The 26,737-nt window shown below is 40.9% G+C and overlaps 1 protein-coding gene across 1 annotated transcript in view; it reads right to left on the minus strand.

Annotated features, from left to right (window-relative positions):
* Positions 1 to 18,467: 18,467 nt before the first annotated feature.
* The window catches only part of SLC9A9 (solute carrier family 9 member A9), a 209,440-nt gene continuing 201,170 nt past the window's right edge, over positions 18,468 to 26,737 (minus strand). Inside the window, exons 15-16 of the mRNA XM_086468065.1 lie at positions 19,197 to 19,302; positions 18,468 to 18,689 (exon numbers count right to left, since the gene is read on the minus strand). Coding sequence (XP_086324191.1) covers positions 18,468 to 18,689; positions 19,197 to 19,302 — 328 coding nt within the window. The remainder of the gene's footprint in view (positions 18,690 to 19,196; positions 19,303 to 26,737) is intronic.

Genomic DNA, 26,737 nt, shown 5'->3' on the forward strand with positions numbered 1-26,737 from the left:
GAAGCATGTTAGCAGCAGCCCAGTGCTGTTGTCACACTTTTCCCATGACAAAGTTCCCTAGCAACCACAGCTGGCAAGCAGGGTGTGCTTGCGGGGATGCTGTTCTCCTGCCTCGAAATGCTGTCCTCCGCATGCTGCTGAGGGCTGGGGGAAGAAAATGGCCCAATTCCAATCCAGACTGTGTGCCTGAACAACTGGACAGCAGCTGTCTTGCAAATGGCAGGCACACTAAAAAACTGCTTCTGTGTGTGCCTTGGTTTTCGGAGCTGTAGTGCTCTTCAGAATGAAATACTTTGTGACAGATATTTGCCAGTGTTTATGGTGGGTATTGTCTAGAATATATCACACTGTTAAAAATTCCTATAGGAAACACTATTCTCAGTACTGGGGACAAGAATAAAATATAGACTGCATAGATTTCTTTCCTTTTTCTTTATGAAGAGGGGTTTGTGATTAGAATAATCTGTCATACAGCAGCTGCAAAAAGACACCCCAACCCCTGCAGCCTACTATCTAAGATCATTTTACTTTAAGGAAACACTGTAATGACAAACTGTCCTTAATCTTATTTTCATAATGAAAATAGAAATCTAATGAAGCCTTCTGTGATTAGTGATGCTCAGGCACTTAAGGCTCTCTGTTGCAAACAGTAGCCCAAAACTTTCTGTGCAACCTCATTAGATAAGAGATTGCTGCTTGCTATTTCTTATGGAAGTTTTTCTGTTAGCAAGCCCTATTTACAGTGTGGAAAGAGTTAATTACATCCCGTGCTTAATGAGTTCTTAGTTTCTGAGAATTCCTCTGGCTGAGATTGAGAACTGTTGACATATTTCATAGCCAAACCATTTGCTGTAACCCCTGACTTGCTGAAAGACTGCAATTGCTTTATTTTTGTAGGTGCTGGTAGTGAAACAGAGGGGTGGATGATAGGAACGGTAATTCCCAGAGAAAATTGTGTTATAAAACACGCGCTGTGCAACTTCCATGAAAAGTTTCTTAATTCTAATAGCCTTGCTCTTTAAGCTGCCCAACTTCAGGAAAAGTAATTTTGTATAATGATGGCTACCTGTGCCATGGAGCCATTTTTGGACAAAATGTGGGAGGAGGTAGTGACTCCCGTACAGCTAGTAAAAAATGAAGATGCCAGTAAAAACAAAACAAACAAACAAACCCCAAAAAAACAAAACCAAAAAACCAAGATCCTTCCATCCAGAGGGACCTCAACAGGCTGGAGAGGTGGCCCTGTGCAAACCTCATGAAGTTCAACAAGGCCAAGTGCAAGGTCCTGTACCTGGGTCGGGGCAATCCCCAGCACAGACACAGGCTGGGTGATGAGTGGATTGAGAGCAGCCCTGCGGAGAAGGTCTTGGGGGTTCTGGTGGATGAAAAACTGAATGTGAGCCAGCAATGTGTGCTCGCAGCCCAGAAAGCCAATCGCATCCTGGGCCACATCAAGAGAAGCGTGGCCAGCAGGGCAAGGGAGGGGATTCTCCCCCTCTACTTCACTCTAGTGAGACCCCACCTGCAGTGCTGCGTCCAGCTCTGGGGCTCCCAGTACAAGAAAGACATGGACCTGCTTGAGTGGGTTCAGAGCGGGCTGGAGCACCTCCCTTGTGAGGACAGGCTGAGAGAGCTGGGGTTGTTCAGCCTGGAGAAAAGGGGAGACCTTGTAGTGGCCTTCCAGTACCTAAAGGGGGCCTACAGGAAAGGCAGGGAGGGACTTTTATCAGGCAGTGTGGTGACAGGATGAAGGGTAATGGTTTCAAACTGAGAGAGGGTAGACTTAGATTAGATATAAGGAAGAAGTTCTTCACTGTGAGAGTGGTGAGACACAGGAACAGGTTGCCCAGAGAAGCTGTGGCTGCCCCCTCCCTGGGAGTGTTCAAGGCCAGGTTGGATGGGGCTTTGAGCAACCTGGTCTGGTGGAAGGTGTCTCTGCCCATGGTAGGGAGGTTGGAACTAGATGATTTTTAAGGTCCTTTCCAATCCAAACTGCTCTATGATTATTTCTTCAGTTCATAAGGGAACTGGGCTTCATGTTTATGAGAAAAGACAAGCTTATTAGTATTGCAGTAACCTGTGGTTAATACAGGTATTACTCCGTCTTGCTAGCTACACTTCAAGATGTGAGGAAGGCTTAGTCTCTTTCTTGTCATGCCTACTTAATTGTAGCACTAATAAGAATTGGTGTTTGAGGGCTATTAACTTTCATTCCTCAATGACAACAGGGGATGCCCAGCACTGGACAGGATGAAACCTTTTGGTTGTCTTTTTTCTGATGTAAATCAGGGTAAAAATCCACAGATATGCTAGCATGGTCATAGTGAAAGAGAGAAGAAACTGGACCTCTATATTTATTGTTTTTAATGGGGATACTGGCTATTGCAGTGGAAGTCTGCATGTGTGAATGACAATGACAAATGATTTGGGAAATGGAGAACATGTCATGGAAAGAGTCAGGAAATAGCAGTTAATATCAACTGAAAGGAAAATGAGCTGTGTACAGCACTTACAGAGCAAGGGATGAAAAGGAGAGGAGCAATATAGTTAATATGGCTTCTCTCATCATTTTTAATTTTTTGATGTGGATGAAAGCCTGAAAATAAGCTGGAGGCAGCAGACTTTCTTGTCTAATCCCCAAGTGCTTTCCCCTTTTCCAATGTAACTAGGGGAACCTGGCATTAGTCATTACTTCAGGTGATTGGGGAGCAGGAGGGATTTATGGCTGAGAAGTGAAGGGTTTAGAAGTCAGTCACAATTTGTCTAATCACAGCCACTGAACTGAGTTTAATTTGAGAGCATTCGGTGTGTTGTTGGCAAGCTTTCCATCTATCATAAACAAAGACACCAAACTAACAAAAATACTTGCCAACTCCCTTACCTCCTACACAAAAACATTAAAAAGGCAAGTGGCAAAGACGTGTCTGATGCTGAATTGATACTGGCAGGGGCGGGAAAGCATCTATTGATCTGCTTCACATAGGCACGTCTATAGCTCAGAGAGCTGTGTTAAGATGAAACAGCAGGTACAGAGAAGTGGTTGGATATTGGGAGAGAAGGAATCGGCCTCTAATAATTATACACATGGGCAAAGCAGCTTTTAAAGCAAATCAAAGTGAAGAGTTTGGTCCAAATTCAACTCTGCTACAACTCCACCGAGGGCAGTAGTGTAACACCAAGGTTGGATTTGTCTTTCAGACCTTTACAAAGGGGATGTTATTGAGGCTGGTGAAACGAATTGACAATATAATGGGTCTCAGGAGGGGATATTTAAAGCAATAAAAGCCCTGGCCTTTTTTGCCAGGCAGGTATTGCAGACAGTGCAAAGGGCTCTGTGTTTCCCCCGGTGCCACAAGGAGGGATCTTTCTTTTTGTGAAAGGGAAACAGTGACGAGATAGAGATGGCAGCCTACCTGCCTATAGAAGTAGTCATTAACGTGAGAGAAAATAATCAGCCCTTTGTTGGGGGGTGGAAATAGACAGAAGATTTGCTGAACAAATGAAAATGTTCAGTCAGCTTATGTGCACCTCTTTGCTGGGGCAGGAAAGGGAGACAGTTGGAAAGACAGTGCAAAACTTGTATTGTAGTTCTATTTGTTTTATTTACAGTTTGTAATGCTTTAAACTCTGGTTTCTTTGGTGACAGCTAAAGCTAAGCAGTACTAGACTTCCCCAGACAAACACTCTTCCACAAAATTACTGTGTGAAGCGGTTCTGTTGATTCAGTAAGTGGCACTGTTCTCCCTGACTATCCTGTAGCATTATGAGGCTAGGGGACACTGTGCTCTCTGTCACTTAGATCAGCAGTAATCATGAGTTCTTGGTTACTTGTGACAGAAAAAATGCCTGTCCTGTTCTGAAAAAAACGTAAGAAATGTATTCATGCAGAGGGTCAGCCTCTTTAGCAACAAAAATGTAGGTTGTTCTAAATGAGATTTATGTCCATTGCTTTATCCAAGCCTGTGAATATGTAAGGTCTGAAAGTACCACTTCTCTGCTTAAATTTTCACTTTTAAAAGTGGAAGTAAAGAGAGAGGCATTTTTTTGGTTTATGCTCCAGTCTCATTCCCAGCTTAAGTGAACTTGGCTCAGGCCATTTAAAAAAGCAGAAAAAGTAAACTCATTTTCTGTGAGAACATTAAAGTCTTCAAGTTTCTGAAGGGTGTAAACGCCAAGAAGAAATAGGTGTCATTTTCATAATGATGAGCAACATGCTGGGAGGAACAGATTGAAATTAAGGGAAGAAAAATTTAGGCTTTATATGATGAAACACTGTCTTTCAATGGAGCCGATGTGCCATTGGCACATTCTGAAGAAGCAGCAAAGCATGCCAGCAACTGGCTCTTTTGAAACTGAAAAGCTGAAACGCTGAGCTGTGTAGCCACTGGTCCTGGCAGCAGCTGGGAGAGCTGGTGATGGCATGAAGGTCTGAGACCTGCATGTTCACTGAGACTGATGTTGTAATTTTATTTATATGCCTTGCACTAAATGCTGGCATGCGCAGCAGAGACTTGAGTCATTGCCATGTTCCCTAGCATGAGCAATGCAGTGCTTTCCAAGCTACGGGCATACGTAGGCAGCCATGGCTTCAGGTTTAAGAAACAGCCTGAAAAGCTATTGACTAATTGTGAAATAGTTTATTTTGATTTTTAATGTTAGTATATTCCCCTTTGGCACTGGAAAGCTGAAATACCTGGAAGAGATCTGAAGTCTTAGACTGGTGATTAAGTGCATTGCATTGTGGCAGAGACAAAGCTACAGAGACGAGCAGAACAGTCAAAACCAGAGTTGCAATAGGAGACTCAAACAGTGATTCCCAACAGAATGGGATAGAGACTATTTATGTCTTAGTTCCTGGGGTAGGGACTGACCTCTCCCAGGACTGGTAGTGCAGGGCCTGTTCTGTCCAAAGTCAACTGTAATCTTGTGTGCAGAGTTTTTGTGAGAGGAGTAAGAAGCAGCCCCTGATGCAATCTGCTCCCACCAGATGGGTCAGCTTTTATTTGCAGTGTTCAGTCCTTCCTCTCTGCTAGTCCTAATGTAAACCCACTATAATACCTATTTGTCTGAACACAGACCCTCCACCCCATCTGCAGCTTGTCATACAACAGGGGCAAAGCAACACATTTTTGTTGGAGTAAATGGGATCCCTCAGTTATCTAACGGTTGCTGGTTTGCACATAATTGCTTCAGCAAACATAATTTGATGCTTTGCTGAAATAAGATTAGACGAATTCAAGTTGTGATTTTTATCATCTTTTTTTTTTTTTTTTTTTGAATGGGGTGAGAGGATAGGTGGGAATTAAACACACACAACCAAAAAGCAAACCCCCAAAACCCCCATCAGGGGATATTATCCCATTCAAGAGGCAATTCAAGACCATTAGTGACCTGCTCCTCACTGCTCCCTGCTTTCCCGCCCCTCCCCGCCGCCTTGCTGAAGGCCAGGAAGTGGAGCAGGAATGCACTAAACTGCATGTTCTCAGTAATAATGGTTCAGTGAGCATGAAAATATCAGTGAATAAGCTGTCTCTGAAATGTTCTCCTTTAACTGCTCTTACGAACTTCTCAGCTGTGTGACAACAATGCCTTCAAGTCCCTCATCCTCCTACTCCTTGGGGTACTGACTTTGGGTTCATCTTCTGGTTCAGCAGAAAAGGTGACTCCAAAGGCTCTCCCTCAGCTTTGTCTCCCTGTACCACAGCATGACTGGGTTCAACTAAGGGCAGGCACAGCCTTCCACGTGGCTGGGTTGCCTGGCAGCACTGGCAAGGAGGCCAGACGCGTGCACAGTGACATGTGGCTGGGTTGCCTGTCCTGGTAAATTTTCTAAGCTACGTTCCCCAAAATAAAGTGAAGAGGAGATTCTGTTTATCTGTTCCCCAGATAGAAAGGGAGATGGTGCTTTAAGGTGAAAGGCAGGCAGGATATTTTGATGGTATCCCCTTTGAGTTGAAAGATCAGCAAAATAATTTGGTGTTTGCCTTCTGAGTTTTTAAATTCCTGAAGTTAAACCGGTTCCCCTCCAAAAAAAAAAAAAAAGGCAAACCAGGTTTTTAGTCAGAAGGATTTGTTCTCTTGGAAAAACCAATAGTCCTGGCAGTGCACTGTCCAGTCGTATGCTCCCTTCAGCGTTTCAGGTGGCTGTCAAACCTGCATTAGGCCTTTGAATTCAAGGCATTGGTGCAAGACAGGGAAAAGCAGCACCACAGAAAAGGAAGTGTTAACAGGGAAATTGCCACTGCATATGGCAAACCACTTTCTTAGCACAAGAATACTGTCTGCTTGGGACTACTTTCTCAGTTAGGATTAAGTTTTTTTTGCACATAATGATAAACCTACAGCTGGACTCATGCACAGATTAAGATTTCAGCAGGTAGATCTGAAATTAGGATCACAGTGGGTCCCATAATCTTCCCCTCTCCTCAGGTGAACCATACTCACTTTGCTTGCATCTGAGAAACAGGATTATTAGAACTTATGTATCACAGGGCTACCATGAACATTGCCAGCAACATCTGTCTCGTCAACACTGGAAATAAAGGTGGGAGGCGCATGGGAGATAGCAATCTGGGTCTTGGGTGGCCCAGCTCTGGTGGGTTTCCCACTGCTGACATGCTGGGCAGGGACAGCTGCAGTCTGCAAGTGCTGGTGCTTCTTCCCCTCCTCCAGCACCCAGGACCCAGGGCTGCTGCGAGCCCCTCTGTGTCCAGGGCCTCCTCTCCTCTGAGTGCTAGAAGTGTCTGTGTTAGCTCCTCTTACCTCCCTGAAACTAAATGCCATTTCAAGTTTTAAAATTTCCTAATTGCTCTAATTTAAAATGGAAAAAAAAAATGCAGAAAAATGGAAAATTGATGCTTTTCAGTTATTTTACCTTCTCAGCTGTCTCTGAAGCAATAACAGAATTAGATTTTATGGAAAAAGACAATTATTCTACTGTTTGGTTTGAAAGTAAATTTTTAGTTTGGAATTATGTTATTAAATTGAGAAAAGTCAAAGGGAAAAACTTTGAAGAAAACTAAGGCATTTTCTTCTAAAAGTAGATTTTAAATTAGCAGATATGATTTTACTGAGGAAAGGGTTCATGTACTTTGTTTCTTCAAAAAGTGTTGTGGGTGTGTGTTTTTTCTTTCTGAATAAAATTTATTATTGTGTGTTCTTTTTTCCTGGAACTTTTTAAAAACCAAATGCCCAACTCCCCAACTTTGTAAACATGGGGAAATTGCCAAGTTCTCCCAAATGTATGATTCTTATGATATAGGTTTCCTTTTGACATAGAGATATGATATTTGAAAATGTCTCCATTTTCTCTGTAAAGGGATAAAATGAATGTGTTTGCCAAATGGGCAGCTCATATGAATGACTATTTTTTAAGAGATCTGCTAGCTGTGTGCAGCTGTTTAATTCATACTGAATAATTTATGCAAGAAATTTATCTATTTTTGTATTCATAAATTTGTTTTTTAATGTAATCTTAATTTCAGGCTTAACTCTTAATTTAACAGAGACTTTTGCCTGTGAACATATTAATAGACAATTGTCCTTCCTTTAACTAGTGTGAGTTTCCTGGCTTTGTCATCATGTTCTCATTTAAACCTCTGGGGGTTTTGAGGCCTTGTCATGGAAAAAGATTATTGTTGTGAGATGGATCTTATTTGGGTGAAGCTGACAGGGAGCCAGCAAAGAGAGGAAGTGAGCTGGTTTGAGAGTGCTGGAGTTCATGTGATAAATGACAGACTTTACTACCCTGTCACTGCTGGAGCAGAGAGATACTTCTCCTTTCTTATGTGGGAAGCCCTGTGGATGTCCTGCATCCCTGGCTGGGCTGTTGGCTCTAGTGGTTGGGCTCTGGGCCTGCAAGCAGTCTAAAAAAAGACTGTTAGCCAAGGTTCAAGGAGACACGTTGGTGTCTTTAAAATGGCTAATCCTGGTGGGGGGACAGCAAATCCTTGCATCTGAAATCTTTTCCACTTTCTGAACTAGAATGAAACCCTGAAATTTCTTATGAGGACCTCAACCATTATTGTTTCATAATTTTCAACTTCAAAAGCAAAAAAAAAAATTATTTTTGAATGTGGGTGTAATATACAATGTCAAATAATATCCTTTCATCTTAATATCTAATGCAGTAAGGATATAAATGTGCAAAATTTAACCAAAACAAAGCAACAATCAAAATTATTGACTTTTGTTCCGTGGAACTTTTAGTGAAATCAGCACAGTATTGTGTGATGTTTAATTTTGGTGTAAAGGTGCTTTTCTTATTGCAAAACATCTGAGCAGTACTTTTGACCAGTTCTACAGCAAGTGCCCTACAACAATGACAGATAATTTAATGACGCCTGAGTCGCTCTGAATTCTGTAGCTTATAGATGGCACTGCAGTGGAAAAGTAAGGGTAAAGAAGTCGGAAGGGAAATGAAATAATAAGGTTGAGAAAATGGACCATCAATGAATGTCAGACCAGAGAACTCTGACTCTGTCCTGTGAACTTTTGCACTCGCTTTGCTAGTTGTCTGCATTGTTAAGACAAAGAATATTTTGTATATGGCGGGGGGCGGGGGAGAAGGACATGACTGATACTGGGGGCAAGACTGTTTGTGGCCACCTTCAAAGGGGTGATGCTTGCTGATGTTCACCTTTGTATGCATACAGCATTTTTCAAAGATTTTGAGGCAGATCTACCCCTTCTGAAGATGCCGGGAAGGAGAGTGGACCGGTGCAGGAGGACAGTTTGCCATCTGCAGGGAAGCATCAGCATAACACCATGACAGACACGGGATAAGTGCTGGGTTTGTTAGTCCAGTCTTCAGCGGTGGTGGCTTCTTGTCAAACCAGTTTACCTTGGAGGAAAATGTGGAAATAAGTCCCTGCAGGAGGGAGAGTGAGAAGGGTGTTTTTCTTCTCTTCCTGGGATGGCTGTCGTCCCTGTAAGTGCAGGCAAGGTCTGGCAAGGCTCTTCCACCCTTGGGAGCTAGTGGAGCAGGCTGGTGGGCCTTCACAGAAAGCTCTAGGAAGCCTTATCCTCGGTACTGTTACAGGCAATGGGTGCCTATAATGTCTGGAAAGCTGGGGAATAGTTGTTGAGGCATGACTTGTCAAGTAGGTGGAAATGGGCCAAAAAGGCTGGGAGCTGTACTTTTAGGGAGGTAGATACTCACGCATTTTCTTCATGTGGCTATGGCTTGAGACTGTTTAAATTATATTGTAGCTGTGGCTTAACTTGCTAATTAATCAGAGAGATTAATTTCTAGATAATATAAAATCTCCTTGTAAGAAGGACTGCATGAAGGTAGGTGATGTATTAGTGAAGCTGGCCAGTTTATCTCTAATTAGAAAATCTTATAAGCCTTCTTAGTTTCAAAGGGTTTGGGCCTCGACTTAATGCTGTGGAGCCGTGTGATGGCAAATTCCTGTAAACCAGAGAATTGTTTCGCTGTAGTGCAAAACTAAAGCACTGGCACTTCAATCCTCAATTTATGGCTGGAGAAGAAACCTCATAGATCTCATGAACTGTTTTCCCTGTATGCAGTATATCCCAATATAAACTGCAGAGCTCATCTGTGTTTGTAGCTCCTTGTGGAGCATATTTTCTTCTTCAGAATTTGGAAGAACAGATGGTGAAATCTTAGTCTAAATAAACTGAGTCCCAACTAGGGCTCTCAATGGATGTTAAAATCAGAAAGAATTCAAGAGTTTCAGGTGTTGCTTAGCTCTAACAATGACATCTCTAGCTTTGCACTACTGCGTCCTGAAGTGCTGCCTTTCTGTACAGGAAATTTATGAGAAAATTCCTATCAACTAAGGCTGTTATGAGCAAGAGACCAAATGTACAGAAGGCACATGCTGGAGCAGCCATGGAAAAATAAGCTGCAACACACACTGGGGTTTCACACAAATCCTAGCTCTCCTGAGAAGTCATGCAGACTGCTCCACATTGCATTGGCTGAGAGGCTGAGCAAAGAAGGAGGTCGCTACCCCTCACGCTTACCCAGGCCTTAGCCTTGTCCTACCCAGGCAGCCTCACTTCAAGAAAGGAAAAGGAAAAAAACCCAAACCAACAGCCAAATCAAGCAGCAATGGCCTGAAGGGGGTCAGTACTGTTTAGGTCTCCAGATTATTCCTTACACAGTATCAGAGTCATGCTGCAATGGAAATAAATTTCATTCTGGGATTAGGGAGCTTATTGTGCTGATCAGAGTAAGGTGCATTTTATGCTGCACTCTTGTCTGAGCATAGAGCCCTGCTGGGAGCAATGAGCATTTTGGCACTTTCTATGGGCTGATTTCAGTGTGGCTTTCAGGCAGCAACAGGTTTCAGTGTGAGCTGTTGGATATTCATCACTTCCAAAAATTAGATTATTTAATTAGGAGCCCACGAATTTTAGATGTTTAAGTTTAGACTCACTTTTAAAAATTATGGCTCAGTTTAACATGAAGCAAATCTTTGGACAATCTTGAACTTTTGAAAAATGAATCTAGTACTTTTGAAAAATGAATCTAGTAGTGAAGATGAACTAGGGGTGGTTATATGCTGCTCCAACCTATCCTTGACCAGGTTCCTGTAGATAATGAAGGGGGAACGTGGCAAAGGAGATGCTGTGCACTGCTGACAAGGTCTGGATCTCCCCTGCCCCAGTCATCGAGGCTGGAGCAGTGTGATTGCACGGACTGTTTGCTGGCTCAGGTCACCCACTCAATCTGCTGCACTAAGCACCATGCTGGTGGATACTTAAATAACTTTGGGATCAAGTCGTTAATGGATCTAGAAATCATCTGGAAAGCCCTAAGGAGAGACCTGATTTCTGTAGTAGTCTTCCTTACTCCCATTGCATACTGTGGCGAATTTAAAGAAAAGCACCTAATGAGTCTTTGAGGTCATTCAGATAATACTCATGATACAACCATTTACAATCTTTTGAAGAACCACATTAAATCAATGATGAGCTGTGGCTGTTTTTGGGGTACCAATGAATCTGTTTCTATTTTCCTTTAATAAACTTTGTTAACCAGGGTTTAAATTGTTTCAGAAAATGGTGCAAAGTGTCTGTGGAATAAACCAGTTTTCCTCAGACTCCTGGTAAAAGTGGGACATAAAACCAACTTGAAGTATATTATTATTATTATTACTTGTGCAAATGCATTGACAGTCTGTTTTGGGCTGTGTATTAATGGTACACATTAAGTGTTTCACCATTTGTTCTCTGTGGATGTTGCATGAGCATAAAGGAACATTCCAAATGACTTCATTAGTTGTAGGTACAGAAGGTGAAAACTTCTGTAAAATGGCCATAAGAATGTTATTCCTTGAGAAGTTTAGCCAGGATACCTGCCTTTGGTTACAAAGAGATGCAAATGGTTCTCCTTATGTGTGTGGTGTTTTTTGAAATGAGAGTTAATTGTTGGCAAAGGTGGTTTACAGTTACCCTCCCAGAGCACCTGAACTACAGTCAGGGAATCTGCATCCATGTTCCTGCCTGTATACTGAAATCTTCTTCCAGTCCTTTAAAATGTCAGTTTAGGGACAGACTATTGCATTCTCCAACGAACCAGGTCAGTGTGAAATGCTTCCAGATGCTGGCATATGAGGGGTTTGTGCAGAGGGGGAGGATGTTTGTTCTGAGCCAAATTTAGGGGTTCTGAGCCAAATTTAGGGATTCTGAGGGTCCATGGCAGATTCTCTATTACTAATGTTCAGGCCTGTAAATATCAGGGTCTCTGTGTTTGCAGACAGCTCCTTGCAATAAGAAAAACAGTTAAAGAAACAGAACAGTGACTTTTTTTTTTTTTTTTTTTTTTTCAGATGCCTGACAGTTCATTCAGCAGAAATTAGAAGACTTGACTCAAGCACCCACTTTACATTAGCTTCCATCAGAAAAGGTGCTCCAGTCACTTCTCAAATCAACAGTGGCAGAGGGCTTTCAGAGTACCAGGAGGCAGTCAAGCCTGGACTGTGAAACGGTAAGAACACCACCACTTTCCCTATTCTGCTGGCTGGAAACCTCTGCTTGGTTTGTTGCAGATAAATGTGAGCTCTTCCATGGGTGAGAGAGCTTTCCCTCCAGGAGCTGCCCCCGGCTGTAGGAATACGCACAATGGGGGGGGGGGGGGGGCGAGGCGAGAAGAAAGCACATTTGGATTTAGGGTGTGTATTGGTGCTCTGCAGCTATTGTCTGTGTGCTGGCACTCCCCCAGCAGCAGGTGAAAGCTAGCGTGCTCTAGCTTTTGAAAGCTAAGCTGCTTCATCCTTGTTCTAGGAAAAGGACATACAGATTGCTCATATGACCTTACTGACTGGCTCTGAAACCATGTCATGTCTGCCTTGCTGAGAATGGTTTCTGTAGCCTTCCTTAAGGGTTTTTGTTCCTATTTGTTTCTTTAGCTAAAATATGAGCACTTGCTCTTAACTAGCCATAGTGAAGTGCCTAAAGGATATTATGATGTGTTTGACCCACCTGTCTTTGGGCATGATCTCTACTTGGGGTAGAAGTTGCGTATGTGCAATCTTGCATCATATTGGTTTCTTTTTGAAGAATTATTAAAGTTGTGTTATGTGTGGATATCATGTGAAGGGGGAAAAGGACTTTTAAAGTTTACTAGCCCAAGGGGTGGGGAAAGTAAAGTTTTCATCTTAAAATAAAGCTAAACCAGAGAAGGTGAAAGAGATGACTTGGTGAAAAAAATGAATAACTGGTGAAGGAGGGAGAGATGAAATAAGGAAGACTGAAGAACTTACATCTTCAGGTTTTTTTCCACACTACTGCAAATATCAGGCTTGTATTGCTTTTATTGCTTCACTAACAGTGCTGTTGAAGGATTAGCCTTTTACCTTGACTATTTTTTTCTTCATTTTCTTTAAATTGGGTCAACCTTCAGCTGGCAGCAGTGGCTCCCTTCAGGCCTATGGAATGCCTAAGCTTTTACAGTGCAGCAATAGTGTCAGGGATACAGCTCTAGCAAAGTTTTTAGGAGTGTTCTTCAAGCTAATTCTTAGCTTCTCACACTACTGACAAATACTTAATTTGGGTTTTAATTTGCAGTTCCTATGAACATCTTTCTGATCTCTTTCTATTTGGATTTTTTTCTTTGGCACTGATTCTTCCCCCCCTTTGCTCCCCCTTTCCTTCCTTCATCATTCATTTATTATTTTCCTTTTCTCTCTTATATTTTCATTTCCAGTCAGGCATGTATTCTAAAGTACTGGGTAATATTTAGAAGGTACTGTAGCTCTGGAATAAGAAATCTCATTATGCTTATGGGTTAGTATCCTATTTCAACTCACTTGTGTATAACTTGTCCTAGGCTTGCATAATGCCTAATGTCATGGCATAAGGTTATTTCTTTCAGTGTTTAATTGTTAGGCGTAGTGCTTTCTCTAGTTTCAAATCCTTATTGAATAAAGTACCAGTATTTTCTTAAAGTCCATCTGCATTTGCTGCAGCACACCAGAGACAGACAGCTATGTGGTAAAGAATGATGTAGAACAGTAGCTGGAAAACACTCCTGGGTATTCTCTACTGCTTTTGGCACCAGAATTTCAAGCCCTGCTAGGTCCTCAGAAGGTTGATGTTAATTTGACTTGCTCAGATTTCAGATTCTCTGAGGCTTCTGTACCTCAGATCTGATTTTTGTAGGGGAATAATGTTGACCAGTGACGCTGAATTAGGTGGGGAAAATGTTGCCTGTGATGCTGGTGAAAAAAAGGTTTATTCGTGAGCAGAGTGAGTCCTGTTACATGTATTGTGCAGCAGAGCTTGTGCAGCACTTGCTTCTGCCTCTGGTATGCAGAGGAAAGATGAGCCAGAGCCAGTGTGGGCCGGTGTGGGAGGAAGCCAATGTGGTTGTTAACAGTGGGAAAGCTGGAAGGGTGCAATTGGAAACATGAAGACTGTGGGGTTTTCCTGCAGAATTCCATGAAAGTCTGAGACAGTCTTGGCATGAGACATACTTTCTAGCAATGCAGAATAGCAATTGCAGTGGGCCCACACTGATGGTGCCAAGGGGCTGCTAGGAGCAGAGCTGAAGTTGGATATGGAGACTTGACGCACCTTGGGTTAACTGTAGGAAAGTTACTGTGCTTTTCATATGGGGAAGACAAACCTGGGCCATTGATTGGTACCGTGGAGCTGACAGATATCATATTTTGCTTTTTGAATGACTTGTCTGTGCTGCTTAACACACCTCAGGTTGTTTTAAATCTGGAAGTGTGAGTTGCACCAACAGGTTGTTGGAGGGGATATTTGCTTGGCTGTTGTCCATCATTGCACCAGGCTGCCCTATTTCTTCTATCACTTGAAAGGGATGAATAAAGAGGAAGATGAGTACTGCATTGGCAGACAAAGCTTTTTCATACTGTTTAGAAACTTGTACTCCAATATGTGATTATGATGTAAAAAATATATATGTTAACCCCCCCCCACCACAACAACCAAACCCAAAACACCAACAAACAAACTAGTATTCAACAAAAAACATGTTCTGGTGTTTTGTCTAACTGTCTACCATAAAAAGCAATTATTGAACTAAAGGAAGGAGGGTATTGGGACCAAGGGTGTGGGTTAAACTAACATTTGCTGAAGAAATTTGGATCAACTGGAGAATTTTCAAGTTCTGAAAGACTGTTTATAAAATAAAAATGTTGACAAGTCTTTTGCAGTTCACTGAGCAGAACTCATGTCTGTTGGGATTATATTGCCAGAGATGAGCTTGCTTGTGTTAAGTTATTTAAATTGCTCAGAACTAGTTTGCTTTAAGATGTTGAAAAGGGCTATTTTCCATTTCGCTAGAAGGAAGTAGGGGAAAACCAACTTCATCTTTAGAAGTAGATTCCAATCTCCAAAGTGGGTATTCAGGATGTTTTCTTTGTTCTCTGATGTCCGTAATTAACATTTGTGTCCCAAGAATTCTCAGTCTGAGAAAACAAAGAATTTTGAAAGCACACGTATAATGCTCACGTGTATCTGAAATACTTATGTGTGTTGCTGCATTTATCTTCTACCCAAATGTACACAGCAATCAGGATGTTACAAGCTCAGCATTACTTGACGGCTGATAGCAAAATACAGTCCAGCTTTCAAAAGGGAAGAAAGACCTATTGTGCAGACAGTCTTCAGCCCAGCAAGGCACGTGAATAGGTTGCTAGGTGGAAAGGGTGTGAACTGCTCTCGTGGCTTCAATGCAATTAGTTTAGCGTCTTATTTACACACAGGGTTAATCAGTTTGCTGAAGATAGACCTGATGTGATTACTATGGAAAAGTTTGGGCTTTTAACACAGCAACATAAAAGTTTGCTTCTCGTGGCCCGTGCTTTCAGTGAGGTTACCAAATGTTGCACTTCGCTGTGAAAGTTATCATAATGACCTGATATTTTTAGTACAGTGTCCTTTTGGACTGACTCTGCTGTATAGACAGGATTCATTCTGCTGCTTCCAACCTTGGCCAAACACTCTCTGCAGTTCAGCATGAAATTTCAGTTATTACTTACAAAACCTGAAAGGTTTAGCAATATTGCAATTTCCATCTTTCCTAGCATTTTGACCTTCATACTGAGTATGCACTCACTACATTTTGACAGTGTACCTTACATTTCATCTTCCAAGGAGTGTTTTATTAGATTAACTTGAATAGGAAGGTTTGCTTCACACTTATCGTGAGTCACTTGCGTGTTCAGTCAAACACTGTGATATTGAGTAGTCTAAATCTCCAGTGTATGAACTGTAAATTAACATCAAAGGCCTCTCAACATCCATTACTCTGTTTAGACAGTCGTGAAGAATTTTAGTTGCCAGTAATTTCTCCTTAAATACAAATATATCATCTGTTCTAATGTTGTTTTAACTCTCTTGATGTGCATGTCACAAAAAGAATATCTCAAAATTAGGAAATGGCAAGGCTGTATGGTGTGATGGATTATCGAGACTTTTATTGCCATTTAGTAGAAGCGTCAGGTTTGCTTGCAGCTCAAATTGCTAACTTTCCTAGAAGCCAGTGATGCTTTGGTGGCTGAACATGGTCCCAAAGGATGAATACCCATCCTGCTGGGACCACTGATTCAGTCTCTTGATAGTTTTAACCTGAAAATCTGACCTGTGAAGATGGGAAGTATGCACTCTTCTGTTGCAAGGGATGACTCTTTATTGAGTAAAGTAGCCCTTTAAGGCATCCAGGCAGAACAGTGTGGAGACTATTCGCTACAGACTTTCTTTGATAAACAGAGAACTTCAGACCCCAGAGTTTTCCATTTATCACATTGCACAAGTGTGAGAAATTTGGACGTAGGCACAATAAATAAATCAGTAAATACCCTGTAGAGTATGCTACAGGGTGCATTTCAGAGTAGAATCTAAGAGCAGAACTGTTGATGAAGAGCTTGTCATTTTCAGTTCATGTAGCAGTTGTGAAAAACAGCTCTGCATCTTCATAATATGGCAGCAGTTTATTGATTTGCACTGTAATCTAAGGATTGGGATCTGTGCTTCCTGAGGAGCTTAGGAAGTCTAGTGACATGCACTCAATGCTTCCGAAGGTTGAAGTTGGAAACTGGCTACTGAAATCAGGATTGTGTTAGCACCCATCCATGATGATATCTTCTCACCATGTTGCCACATATACGCCTTACTGTAGTGAGTCTGTACCTGCTTGTCCTGCCTCCTATCATCCTTGCTATCTCCCACTGCATGCTGTACCTTACCTCCTCATTCGTTCTCCATCCCTTCTTGCAACCTGTTGCACATCTTTTCCTACCTCATGCAGCTAAACAAGGCAAAGGGGGGAGTTGGAAATACACTGGTTCTCAGAACTTGTTATTGTGCCTGAGTATTATTTGTTTTAAATCACATGGGGATTAAGATCCTTTGAAGGTCCTTGATTAGTGTTTGGGGAAAATAAAATGCCAATTTAAGCTTCCGATCTCTCATTACAGCATGTAGAACTCCAGTGTTGAAATTTATGCTTAAAACAGCTGTTCTAGAGTTAATTTGACCAGAAATTAATTACCCTGGTAAAGAATGACTAAAACTTCATTGCATTTAAGTTTGTGTTTCAGTTTCCATCTGTGGTGAAATCAAGACCTATTCAGCTTTATGATCATTCATAGAGATGGCTTGATTTTTATTCTTATGGAACACAAATTTCTTGCTTGATCATTGTCTTTGTATATTAAGGATGATCTTATTTAAAAAACTCCTCATAGTTTAACTTCCTTAGTAGGAACATTATCATGCATATTTAGTTGAAACTGTGGTGAGAATAGGCACATACTCTAACAACAAAAGCCTGGCTCTATCCCTGTATTTGCATTACTTAGCTGATATGTGCAAAAGCTGATCTGTGCTAATAGTTGATAATAGTATATGGCAGCTAGCTGTATGTAAGGTTAACTAGTTCTTTATCCAGTTACTGCGTTTATGCAGACCCAAATAGTACTTTAATACCTAAACTCTCCTGTTTATACCTGACCATTGTCCTCATTGCCAGTGTGATATAGAGTGCCCAGCATAAATAGACATGGACAAATTTGTCCTTGGAGCAGCCAGTCTTAAGATACAGCTCTTTTATGGAAATACTTAATCAGAAACAACTCACTTTCCTTGAACAATAAAAAATGGAACAGTTGACTACTTAAAACAGAGCATATGTTTAGAATGATCTTGCAAAACAACAGAACTTTTACCAGCATGTAAGCTTTGTGTGCTGTGAAGCTGTAGTGACAAATGCCTTGTGGAATAACTGCCGTTTAAATAGCACTTATGTCCATTCAGTGCAGCAATCAAAGAGGATCTGTTGCTGACTTCATAGACTTCAATGTCTCCTACTATCAATGCTGAGTTTGTGGCAGCGTGGTGCAACCCTATATGGACTAGGCTATAAGGTGCATTTAGAAAGCAGATGTTGGGCTGGTTGTCAGGTAGTCTATACTGTGTGCACGAAGGAGCTTAATCTATCAAGACTGAGGTGCTGCAATGCATGTTTTAGGTATTTTTAGATCACATACTCATTGGACAAAGAATTTTCTGTTTCTTCCTCAAACTGGAGTAATAGCTGTCTGTGGATCTGTTCAGGACCAGCTGTATAAAAAGTGCTGTCATCATGTGAACGTGAATATGTTGGGAAGTTATTTCTCTCCCTACCAGCTGTCTAAAGACTATGAGCCACTCTTAAAGGCCCGTGTACATGTGAGTGAGGGGCATGGTACAGTCAAGTGCTATCTGAGACAATACATGACTGTAATGGATTTACAGCAGGCTGCCAGTGCCCTACATCTCTTTATTAAAATCTCCTGCAATCAGAAAACCTGCATGTTGTTGTAGGTATATGGATGATGGTAACTCTGTCCTGGGAGGAGCAGGCATCTAGTTGGTAAAATCTAAGTTTTGTTCTATTTTTGTGCTTTTTCTAGCCTCTTGTTCACACAATAGTATCTTTTATTTCTTTGGTTTAGTCTTATTTCTTGGGATTAACACTATGCTATTCATGACAATGAATTCACCTGGGGTTGACCTGCAGTTTGTTCAAGATGGAGTTTGTAGCCTCCTAATCCTAGGTCTCCTTCATGAATATCTTCCTTGCCTGTAGCCTGGGCAGTCACTGTTCTGTCCTGTGCTGGCACTGGTACACGAGCAGATGATTCATAGTTTTCAGTCAATTCATCATTATTTATAATATAATCTGTGTCATCATCCTTCAGTTGATCCTGTATTCAAACAAAGAAGATCATCAATGGAAGGGAGACTCTTAAGGAGGATTTTTGAAGAACAAGTATGATGCAATTGCACTTTAATTTTATGTCATTATTTGCTTATTTTTCTCAGGTGTTAATTTACAATCTTGATATTGATTAAAGCAAAGAGTTGCTTACCATGTTCTGCTCTTGAGCAGTGTTGAGAAACATAACCTACCCTTCAGATCTTCAAGACACTTTCAGTGCTTAAATGGCCCTGATGGGTAGCCAATACTTTCAGCATCTGGCTGAATTATTTAGAACATGTCACTCTTGTTTGAAGCTTACAGTATCAGTGGCCATTCTTGAAAATGTGGCACTGCACTTTAAGACTTCTTCCCCACAGCCCTGAAGAAATTGTATAATTCTTAGCCTTAAAAGTAATAAGCTTTGGAAAAGGGACTTTACTGAAGTGTTTCATTGAGTATGGTGGGTTTTGGACTACACCTTAAACACAATCAACTAAGCCTAGGTACTTACGCTGTATGCACTGGGGCTGGTCAGAAGCCTGGCAACAGGATTACACCACCTAGGTAATGTCGTAGTGAGAGGTGGACCAGCGTGGGTTAAGATAGGTTTTAGGTATCTGTGAAACTTGTTAAAGAATATTTCCCATACAGATATAGATACTAACATGTTTCTGTCTTACACAAAGAAATTTCATTTTTAAAGCATAAGGGAATCATCTAACTGAATGGAAACACAGAAAATTCAACCTCCTTACTCACCCATTACTGCATACATTCACCTGTCATCAGTCTTGTAAAATGTTTTTCAGTAACAACAACAAACTCCCCCCCCAAAGCAACAACAACAAAAAGAAACCAAAACCAAAATCCAAAACACTTGATGCTCAAAATCTGTCTTGCAGGGTACCATAATGTCTATGCATCCACCAGAAGTGGATTTGTCAGAGGATACATAAATGCAGCAGAAGCTGGAAGTGAGGAAATGTGTACTAGATTATACTATTTACTATTCTCATCTACTCTTTGCTGTAAGTGCGATCTCTTATACAGTTTTAACGGGAAACAATTTAAGATGCAACTGTATTGACTAGTTTATGTAAGAAGAGGAGTGAACATTTCCTTAAACCTTTCTAAAATGTGAACTTCACAGAATCACTGAATGGCAGGGGTTAGAAATGACGTCTGGAGATCAACTAGTCCAACCCCGTGCTAAAGCAGGTTCAGCTAGAGCAGATCACACAGGACAGCATCCAGATGGATTTTGAATCTCTCTAGGGAAGGAAACTCCACAACCTCCCTAGGTAGTCTGTCCCAGTGCTCTGCCACCCTCAAAGGAAAGAAATTTTTCCTCATCTTGATGTGGAACTTCCTATGCTCCAGTTTGAGCCTGTTGCCCCTTGTTCTGTGACTGGGCACCACTGAAAAGAGCCTGGCCTCATCCTTTTGACACCTGCCCTTCAGATATATATAAGTGTTGATAAGGTCCCCTCTCTGTCTTCTCCAGGCTAAACAGAGCAAGGTCTCTCAGCCTTTACTCATAAGAGAGATGCTCCAGCCCCCTAATCATCTTTGTAGCCCTCCACTGGACTCTTTCTGGTAGTTCCTTGTCTCTCTTGAATGGGGTGGGGGGCCTAGAACTGGACACAGTACTCCAAATGTGGCCTCAACAGGGCAGAGTGGAGGGGGAGAATAACCTCTCTCGGCCTACTGGCCACACTCAACACACTTCAGGATACCATTGGCCTTCTTGGCCACAAGGGCACATTTCTGGCTCATCATCAGCTTGCTGCCCACCAGGACTCCCAGGTCCTTCTCTGCAGAGCTGCTCTCCAGCAGGTTGACCCCCAGCCTGTACTGGTGCATGGGGTTATTCCTCCCCAGGTGCAGGACCCTACACTTGCCCTTGTTGAACCTCATCAGGTGGTTCTCTGCCCAGCTCTCCAGCCTGTCCAGGTCTCACTGAATGGCAGCACAGCCTTCCAGTGTGTCAGCCACTCCTCCCAGTTCAGTATCATCAGCAAACTTGCTGAGGGTGCACTCTGTCCCTTCATCCAGGCCACTGATGGATATGTTGAGCAAGGTCGGATCCAGTACTGACCCCTGGGGAGCACCACTAGCTACAGGCCTCCAGCTGGACTCAGCACTGCTGATCACAACCCTCTGAGCTCTGTCCTTCAGCCAGTTCTCAGTCCACCTCTCTGTCCACTTGTCTATCCCACACTTCCTAAGCTTACCTAGGAGGATGTTATGGGAGACAGCACAAATGCTCAGCCTTTTGTAAAATCAGTGCATTTCTTCAATAGGCAAAGCATATTTCATCAAATATTAAGTTTCTTTATCGCTGGGAGTGTACATAAGTTGTTCTCTGTAATACTTTCAGTATTCAAAGCATTTGTTTTACACTTCATACATCAATGCTCCTTTATATAAAATTATGTAAATAAGTTAGGAACAGGCTTTATGCTATTGTCTCGCACCTGTCTTTCCAATCTTTTAATCTGAAAGTGCTTTATTGAGATAAAACAAAAACCTGCTCTTCTCGAGCAATTATTATCATCCTCATATCTGTCAATAACAGCTCTCCCATGAGTCCGTCAAGTTGACTTATCTTCTCCTCTACTTTTACTAGCGAAGTAGTTTTCAGTGTTCTTTGGGAAGCAGGTCTGTCAGCTATTTTTGCTGCTATGAAAAATTTGCTTTATTGATTGTCATCCCACTTTCTCCCTCCTGCTCCTTTATCTTGCTTTCTTGCTTGTGCTCTCTCCCTCACTCTCTCTCTACCTTCTTAAAGAAGAAAGGAACAAATGTAAAACTAAGTAGTGATTTGAGGTCTGCAGCAAAATTGTAGAAATACTGAGTAAGTAACAGTGGGTTCCACTAACTGTTCCAGTCCCTCCTTTGTCTTCATTATTGGTTTTTATGGTATCACTGCTTTACACACATAGTACAAATTCTGTATCCTGAAGAAACTGTTACATAAAACATCCTTATGATCTCAGTTACAGATTGAAAAGCTAGGTAACTTGCTCTGCTGTCCCCTATACTACAGCTGTAGAAGCTCTTCTATAGTATCTGGGTTTTGTGTGTGACTGTGTATTTTTTAAGAATTAAATTTCACCTGTAAGACTGTGTGACTCCTTCATCCAAGGTCACATAATGAGTTAGTGTGAAAAATTGAGTCTACTTCAAAAAAGATTGCAAGATTTTAATGTAAATTCTTGTCAGAACCATGATCAAGGTGGGAATATCATGAGATCAAATCTTGTAGGGAAAGTTTAGATCCTCTTGCTTCTGTAAGAAATCAAACCAAACAATCTTTTCTGACCCACTCCCAATCTTATTTGAATCCTCCAGAGTGCCAAGCAGTTAAGAGCTATCATTAAAAAGAAATGTATGAAAGCCATTAATTAAAGTCGTTTTGTTTCTCAGCACTTCAGAAAAAACTAATTAAAAGGTAAAAAATAGAAGCAGGAGCCTAATTCTTGGGTTTTAATCTTTGGAAATATTGGTTTTGTTAGTACAAAAAAACCCTTGAATTGTTTGAACTGAGTTGTCAGAACTGAGTTGTTAGACCTGGCATGAAAAATACAGACTTGTAATGGAAGTTGCATTTGATTACACTGAGTTCTGTTTGCTCTGTTCTTTTATTCTCTTTCAGGATAAGTAACTGAAGATGAATATTACTCTACATTTACTCCTTAATCTGGTGATCTCTGAGCTAGGCCTTACTTCTAAGTAGCCTTGTAACTTTATAATAAGCTTTTATACCTCTCAGTAAAAATGAGTCCTGTTTTCCTCCCATGCTTGTACGGAGACCAGAACCACATCAATTAGGAATAGAAGGTGCATGCTGAAACAGGCAATCTGCTTGGCTGCCACAGTAGTCTTCAGTCATTTGAGCCACCACTTTTAGCATAAACTTTTGTCTGGTGTGTTTAACTGGTTGCTATGGTGTACACTGAAGATTTTAAGTTGAGTGGTGGCTTCATTTTGGGCTGCAAGAGAGGTCCTCTAAATCCGCTTCCTTTAGCATTTGCTCTAACATGCTTATTGTGTATTGCCCATGGTTATGCTTTGAAGCCTCTTGAGACGCAGTTTAAAGTGAAGACAGTTTTCTTGTGCTTGTTGTGATGCTTCTGATTCTGTAATAAATTATTTATCTCTTTGTTCGTTATTTAACTAGTTACTATTCAGCCCACTAAAGGAACTTAAATTGCACTGGCCTATTTTTCATTGTTTTAATAACCTATGCCATAAACGTTTCCTCTTTACTGTTGACACAGTTGCTTTATAGTATTGCAGACATAATCATATCGTCCAGTGCAGCGTGAGAGGAATTCGAAACCATGTGCAGTGCTGGCATTTCAAAAGTATATCAGACATGGGTCTATAGCATTTTAAGGCTGGCAAGAAGTCTTATCACACTCCAGCTGTTCTGGTTGCATCTCCAAGGAGAAATAATTTAAATAATGTAATAGAAAAAAGTAAATTTTGCACTAAGGCTGCTTTAAAAATTGGAAGAAACTAAGTGTAAACCTCTTAGCATAACTTGGAAATTATTGCCAAATCAAATTTATGCCTGCCTAATTCAAGGATAGGGAAAAGATAGCAGGAAATCATTGTATCAATCAACCTACTTCTAGATATGCACTTCAGCCTTCCATGGGCAGAGCAGCCCACCATACAATATATTGTGTTGAAGAACATTATTAATATTGTAAAGGTGGTAACTTCGAAGTTGGGGAAACTGAATTCAGGATGCCTGTACATGCACACATATAGAATTTTAATGCATCTACAGTGCTGGTATGTTAGCATGCTTTACTTTCAAAATCAAATACCAATTTTTTCCATTGATTCCTCACACCTCCAGGCTTCCACTCTCAGTTCACATGCCCAGAAATGTTTATCCTGGGTCCCCTCTTTGCTATTGGAACATCTGTTTGCCCAGGCAGTTCCAGTCTTCCCTCACCACTAGCCAGGCACTGGCTGCCTCACGCTAGATTCAACATCTAAATCTGTTCAACTCTTTCTAGTTCAGCTTCTGTCTCTTCAGAGTTGGACTCGTATGATGTCCCCTTCTGTACTGCTCACAATAAGCAAAGAAGGCAATGCCATTGCAGTCAAGACAGTTGGCAAGTGTTTGAACAACGTACCCTAAAGATGAACCAGAGACAGGTTTTTTGCTGGGACTGATGAGGCTGAGCAATTCAAATGGGGGCTGTGGGAGGGCACACTATGTTCAATACAACAGGACCTTCAGAATTTAGCTCTTGAAACTGAAGAGTGTGGTGATTTTGTGAGGGTTGTGTGGTTGGTGGTTTTGTGGTGGGTTTTTTTTTGTGTTTTTTTTTTTTTTTTTTTGGTTTAAATAGCTGATTTTTCAAAGTTTCACAAAGTCATCTAGTTTAGGCTGGAGTTAGGCATCTCCAGGGTGGAATCTGAGGTCTTTGCTCAAATCTCATGAGGATTTATCAGGAACAAAACCCTGGAATTGCATGATTTTTATATCCCCATCCCCGCCCCCCCCCCCCCCCCCCCCCCGCAAACGTTATGCCCAACAAAAACATCTATTATGGAAATTTTCCTCCTATGTAGCTACTGTTTCACAAAAATACAGGTAACCTGAAACAGATTTTTCAAGTGAGACGTTTCAGGTAATCTTGATGAGAAACACTACAGCCACTAGCCATATTGGGGAACATTTAGGATTTCCATTATGCAGAAAATTCTGAGATTTTAAAATAGATTTTGCGTCGTATCAGGATGAAAAAAGAGAAACAGATAGAAACACTTATGGCAGCTCTGCTTCAGCTTTGTAAAACTCTGTATTTGGCCCAGAAGGTGTTTTGCATTTTGCCTCATTGCATAATAGGGGCTCTGTAATGCAAGGTAGTCCCATTCTCCACAAAGACATATATGCTCAGACTATAATATTTCCTATTAAAAACGCCTAAAGTACAGGAATTCTTGTGATACTAGTCAAAATTACATGTATCTATTTTTCCAGAAACTATTTTCTTATGTCAAAGTGTGCTATAAATACACATTTGTTAAAAGTACGTTATTTAATATTCTATTGCTAGCTGCTATATTTCTCTTGTAGGCGGAAGTCTCTAGAGGTAAACGTCACTATTTGTGCAATGTTTTTAAGATTTCTTGAGGTTTGCAGCTCTTTTAAAGTATCCCTTTCATGAATATTTTTAATTCTGAGTTTGTAAATTAGTTATGTCATCAGTTTCATGTTGGTCTTTGTATTTATGAAGAAACATCATAAGAAAGATACCAAAGAAAAGCCAAAGAAAAGATGTCATGTCTGTTCATTCGATCTATTTTCTGTAGTAAGGACGAATAATGTTTTGTTCCTACATAGAGCTTTTTTTTTGTTTTGTTTTGTTTTGTTTTGTTTTGTTTTGTTTGTTTTGAGAGAAAATGATTTTGATGTTAGTTATGTGATAGCCTAAAAAGCAAGCATTTCCATTTTGGCAGTGTTTGAGTGGGAGCAGGCAAACCACGAAACTTTGATTATCTGGCTAAGTTCTGCACGTGGCTGACTCCTGCTAACAGGTGACTGAGATTATTAGGTTACTTTACACAACAGCTTGTGTGCATGACTGAACTGGTGAGGCATGGAGATATCTCCAGGTCTTGAGTGTATGCGCAGCAGATTAAAATAACCCAAAGAAAGAGAGGGGTTTTAGCGGGGTCTCTCCTCCTCACTCTTGCAAGAGAGTATGAAGTTTTCTCATGTACTGTCCATGGAATTTTCTTCAGAGGATGGGTAGTTATCAGTGTAGACTGCTTGAAGAGTGCAGGGCATAGTTACTTAACATGTAAAGATAACCTAATTTACACTGTGGAGAAAGCTGAGAAGGAATCACTAAGTCTGGTATACATGATACTTTAACTTACAGTTGTTGCTAGTGAATTCTGCTCTAGTTCTTTAACTCTTTCTTCTCTTTTTATGGAGTTGTTTCTTCTTTTAAAAAAGGTTCCCACTACTGTTATGACTTAAAATACTAAACAACTGAGGATAAATGGAATCATACTATAGTCCTGCAAAGTCAAATCATCAGGTCTTTTTTTTTTTTTTTTTTTTTTTTAAGTTTATTTCTGTCTGTCTGTCTTTGCCTTTCTCATGTCTGAGAGCAGAGAGGTTGGATGAAAATCGGCAGTAATAAAAACTAGTTCAATGCATCCTTATAAGAAAGTCTGTGTGACTGTCAGAGCCTAGAGCCAGATGTAGTGTCAGACCCAAAGAATTAACTCTGGCTTTTATGCAGTATATGACTAAAAATTTGCTCCTTTCAACTTTGAAATGAAGCATTGCAGAGATGTAGGCAAAATGGAGTCAATAGAATTGATCTTAGTCGAGTCTTTTGATACATAAGTAACTGCAGCCTGCAAAGTGGCTTGTTCTCTAGTATGCACTCAGTAAAATGTGTGTGATATTTGCAGATCACCGGCTTCTAGTCGTGAGGTCACTGAAGCAGATAGGGAAAATTGAGACATCTTACTTTGGTTATTTGAAACCTACTATACCCCAAATATAACACCTTCATGCAAAGGAAAAAAGACATAAATGGAGGCTTATATAATTGATGAGTGGGTAATGCAGCTACTCTTGAAAACAGAAGCATAGGGCATGCAAAAAGATAGAATAATACTCATATAAGATTTAGAAGGAATATATGAACAGGCACTAATGCCAGACAAACTAATGTTAGAAAGAGCTTTGGAAGATGCAGACTATGTTAGGCAGCTAAAGAGAAGAAGAAGAAACCTTCCTGACATCAGTTGTATAATAACAAGGAAATGACCCTCCATCTAACAAAAAACCCCAACCAAAATACAATCAACTAAAAATAAAAAGCACCAGCAGAGACACATAGGAGTCAGCTGCACACACAATGAAGAGATAAGACTGTGTTGCATTAGTGACATCAGCACTGAGAATATGCATGTAACTTTTCAGAAAAATCTGTGTGATTCCAAGTTGACACCATTGGTAGGATTCGTCTTCCCTATTTTCAGACACCTTATATCTGAAAG

Source organism: Leptosomus discolor, chromosome 7, assembly GCF_034619465.1.
Source record: "Leptosomus discolor isolate bLepDis1 chromosome 7, bLepDis1.hap2, whole genome shotgun sequence".
NCBI lineage: Eukaryota > Metazoa > Chordata > Aves > Leptosomiformes > Leptosomidae > Leptosomus > Leptosomus discolor.